Raw genomic sequence first — 3,496 nt, forward strand, 5'->3', positions numbered from 1 at the left:
AGCAGCGCTCACTCCCTCGCTCGCTCGCTCGCTCGCAGGGACACACGCAGGGGCTGACAGCTGTGCTGGTGCTGATAAGGGAAGCCACAAGGAGACGATCGAGGAGAGAGACAAGCAGCGGCAGAAGCAGCAGCAGCACAGGCAGCACCAGGGCTGCGGAGCTGCTGGGAGTGGGAGTGACTCCCCCACCTCAGGCCCCCACCCTGTCCCTGTCCTCCTCCCGCTTGCCCTGAGTTTAGAAGAGCAGCCGCTGCCACCACCGCCACTCCGGAGGGCACCGGGGGCTGCCAGCCAGGGAGGGACAGGGGCAGGGAGGCTCCGGCCAGTCCCAGCAGCCGGGGACAGATGCCGATCGAGATTGTGTGCAAAATCAAATTCGCAGAGGAGGATGCGAAACCCAAGGAGAAGGAGGCAGGGGATGAGCAAAGCCTCCTGGGGGCAGCACAGGGGGCAGCAGCCCCCCGGGACCTGGCCACCTTTGCCAGCACCAGCACTCTGCACGGGCTGGGCCGGGCCTGTGGCCCAGGCCCCCACGGACTACGCAGAAGCCTGTGGGCACTGGCCCTACTCACCTCACTGGCCGCTTTCCTGTACCAGGCTGCCGGCCTGGCGCGGGGCTACCTGACCCGGCCTCACCTGGTGGCCATGGATCCTGCCGCGCCAGCCCCAACAGCGGGCTTCCCGGCCGTCACCCTCTGTAACATCAACCGCTTCCGGCACTCGGCCCTCAGCGATGCCGACATCTTCCACCTGGCCAACCTGACGGGGCTGCCCCCCAAGGACCGGGATGGGCACCGTGCTGCCGGCCTCCGTTACCCGGAGCCCGACATGGTAGACATCCTCAACCGCACCGGCCACCAGCTTGCAGACATGCTCAAGAGCTGCAACTTCAGTGGGCATCACTGTTCCGCCAGCAACTTCTCCGTGGTAAGTCCTGCTGGCGGGCCGCCTGGCCTGGGGTGGCCAGAGCTGGCAGGGAGCAGGGGTGGGGGGCAGGGAGGGCCCTGGGGTATCCTCACTGGGGCTTCCCTTCCTTCCACCACCAGCAGCTGGCCTCATGTCTTCCCCAAGCCCGGTGTTTCCCTCTGGCTTCCAGGGCCACGAAGCAGGGGACGCTCCTATGGGCTTACCCTGGTGCTGCTGCTGCTCCTCTCCTCCACTCTGCTGCTGCTGCAGTGCCCAGGTCTGGGGGCCAGGGGTGGGGGGCGGGGTGGTGCCTGGAGTGGACCCAGGAGCCCGGAAACCAGGCAGCTTGCGGGCGAGGGATGCCCTGTGCCGAGGCTGGAGCAACTGACCCCCCACTTGTCTGTTGTTCCCTTTTGCTTCTGTGGCAACTGGATTCTTCTCCCCACTGGACGAGGGTGATGGGTAGAGGGTGTCTGGGGGGCTCCAGCAAGAGAGGGACTCAGGACTGCCTCCTGGGGAGCTGGCCCGACCGGCAGGCTGGAAGCAAAGATCTTGATCTTCCCGTACACTGGGTACCAGTGTCTCTTCTCGGTCTCTGTGTCTCTCATACACACCCCCTTTCACAGACTCTCTCACACATCCCTCTTTCATGCTGCCCCTCCAGCTTCTCCCGCTTTCCCTCCCTCCGTTTCCTGGGTCTTGCTGTTCCCTTGCCCGGCTCTGGCTCTTACACTGAGAATCACTCATTCACTCTTGTGTGCCTGGTTCACCCTCGCTGCAACCCAGCACACACACACACACACACACACACACGTGTGCGCACGTGCACAGACACACACACACACACACACACACACACACACACACACAGCCCTGCTGCTGGGGACAGTTTCCTGCACTGCCTGTCTTGTACTCAGGGTCCGTGTCACGACACTCACGTGCATACCTGCACACCCACACACCAAGAGCTCATCTCCGTGCCCCCATCTCAGTGCTCACTTAGCTGAGGACGGGGCCACACAGTGGATGCCATCCCCCTCCTGATGCCCCCCCACCCCTCATCTATCTCAGTCCCTGCTCCCCGTGTGGGGACTGCTGGTGCCATCTCACATGGGTGTGAACACAGACACACACTCTCACTGGCATTGAAGTGTCCGCTCGGGCTGCCCTCCCATAGTCAGCTGTGAGCATTGGGGGTGTGTCTCACGTGCTGTCTGTGTGTCTGTCCACCAGTGCTCCATTCGCCCAGGATCACGGGGGTATCCCTCATCCCTGGTGCTTGTGCTGCCTGTCCCCAGTCCCCAGTTGGCTCCCAGCATTGTGTACATATACGTGGCAGCAACACGGTACCCACTCCAGCCAACCTCTAGTGGCCCGCCCCACAGATGGGAGCCAGAGTGGGGGGCTCACCTTCCTCCTGCCCAGCGGCCCCCTGCCCAGGTTCCCATTCACTCACCACCTCACTATCAGCGGGAAACATGCCCCTAGTAGGCCTCCTAAGGCTCCTTGTACCGCCACCCATTCCTCAGCCTCTGGGTGATCCTGCCATGGGATGTGGGGAGAGTTGGGTAGAAATGGAAGAAGGGACAGGAAGGAGGGACACTGCTGGGTCGGGGTGGGGGGGCCTGGGCTTTTGTGCGGATACACGCCCCTCTTCTAGGGAAAAAAAAAATCACTACTCCTAAGCTCAGGACTGCAGGAGTCCCCAAGGAGGAGGTGAGGTGTTGAGAGTGTGCATGTGGCCTTTGGGGTCCCTGGGCCCCTCTGTCTGACATCCTCACCCCTCAGAGTTGGGGGGGGCAGGCAGAGCCCAGTCTCAAGCAGGTGCTGTGGGGGCAGAAATCAATGGGAGCTTTGTGTCCCTAAGCAGGAGGTTGCATCTCAGCCCCTGGTTGGGGATAGAAAGGAAAGGGGAAGTGTGTTGAAACCTTAGTGGGAAGGAGGGGAGAAGAGAGGAGGGAGAGATGGGGAAGGGGGAAGTAAGGTAAGGGAAGCAGGGATTTCCTGCCCCGCTCTAGGAAAGGGAGAGGTTCCTGGTTATGGGAACAGGGTCTCTGGGAATCCAGAGGTGGGCGGATGAGAAGGATGGACGTCCCCACAGGCCTTTTCATATGCTGGACTGCAGGAAGGAGGGTGAGGAGGGTGGGAGAAGTTTGTGGGTCTCAGCTCAGGGGTTGCAGCATATCCTAGAGGAGCAGAGGGACAAAGCAAGCACTGGGGGACAGGAATTCCCCTTTTGATCCTGCTTTCTGTGTCCCCCACCCAGTCTAGACCCCATACCCTTCTACCCACACCCCATCCCCCATTTGCTGAGTGTAACTCTCCCTTGGACCTGGCCTTCTGGAGTTGAGTCTGCTGCAAATACAGTGGGGTCTGAGATTATTGGCTGGGATGGCCAGCCATGACCCCTGGCCACGGGCGAGATGGGGGTGTATTGTGGGGCAAGAGAGGAAGACATAGGACCTCTACAGAGGACAGGAGGTCCACAACAGACCCTGTGGTGAGAACATGGAGCTCAGACTGGGGATCAATGGTAGGGAGATGGGTATGGGGACCAGGTGTCGAGGATCCTGCCCAGAGCACGGGTAGC

At 61.6% G+C, this 3,496-nt stretch overlaps 1 protein-coding gene across 1 annotated transcript; it reads left to right on the forward strand.

Annotated features, from left to right (window-relative positions):
• Positions 1–248: 248 nt before the first annotated feature.
• On the forward strand, positions 249–927 carry LOC132008866 (acid-sensing ion channel 4-like; the record flags this gene model as incomplete). The annotated part of the gene is made up of 1 exon (XM_059387374.1): positions 249–927. A coding segment is annotated over exon 1 (582 nt), but the record flags the coding sequence as incomplete, so codon positions are not given.
• Positions 928–3,496: the final 2,569 nt, after the last annotated feature.

Source organism: Mustela nigripes, unplaced genomic scaffold, assembly GCF_022355385.1.
Source record: "Mustela nigripes isolate SB6536 unplaced genomic scaffold, MUSNIG.SB6536 HiC_scaffold_1726, whole genome shotgun sequence".
In the NCBI taxonomy this organism is placed as follows: domain Eukaryota; kingdom Metazoa; phylum Chordata; class Mammalia; order Carnivora; family Mustelidae; genus Mustela; species Mustela nigripes.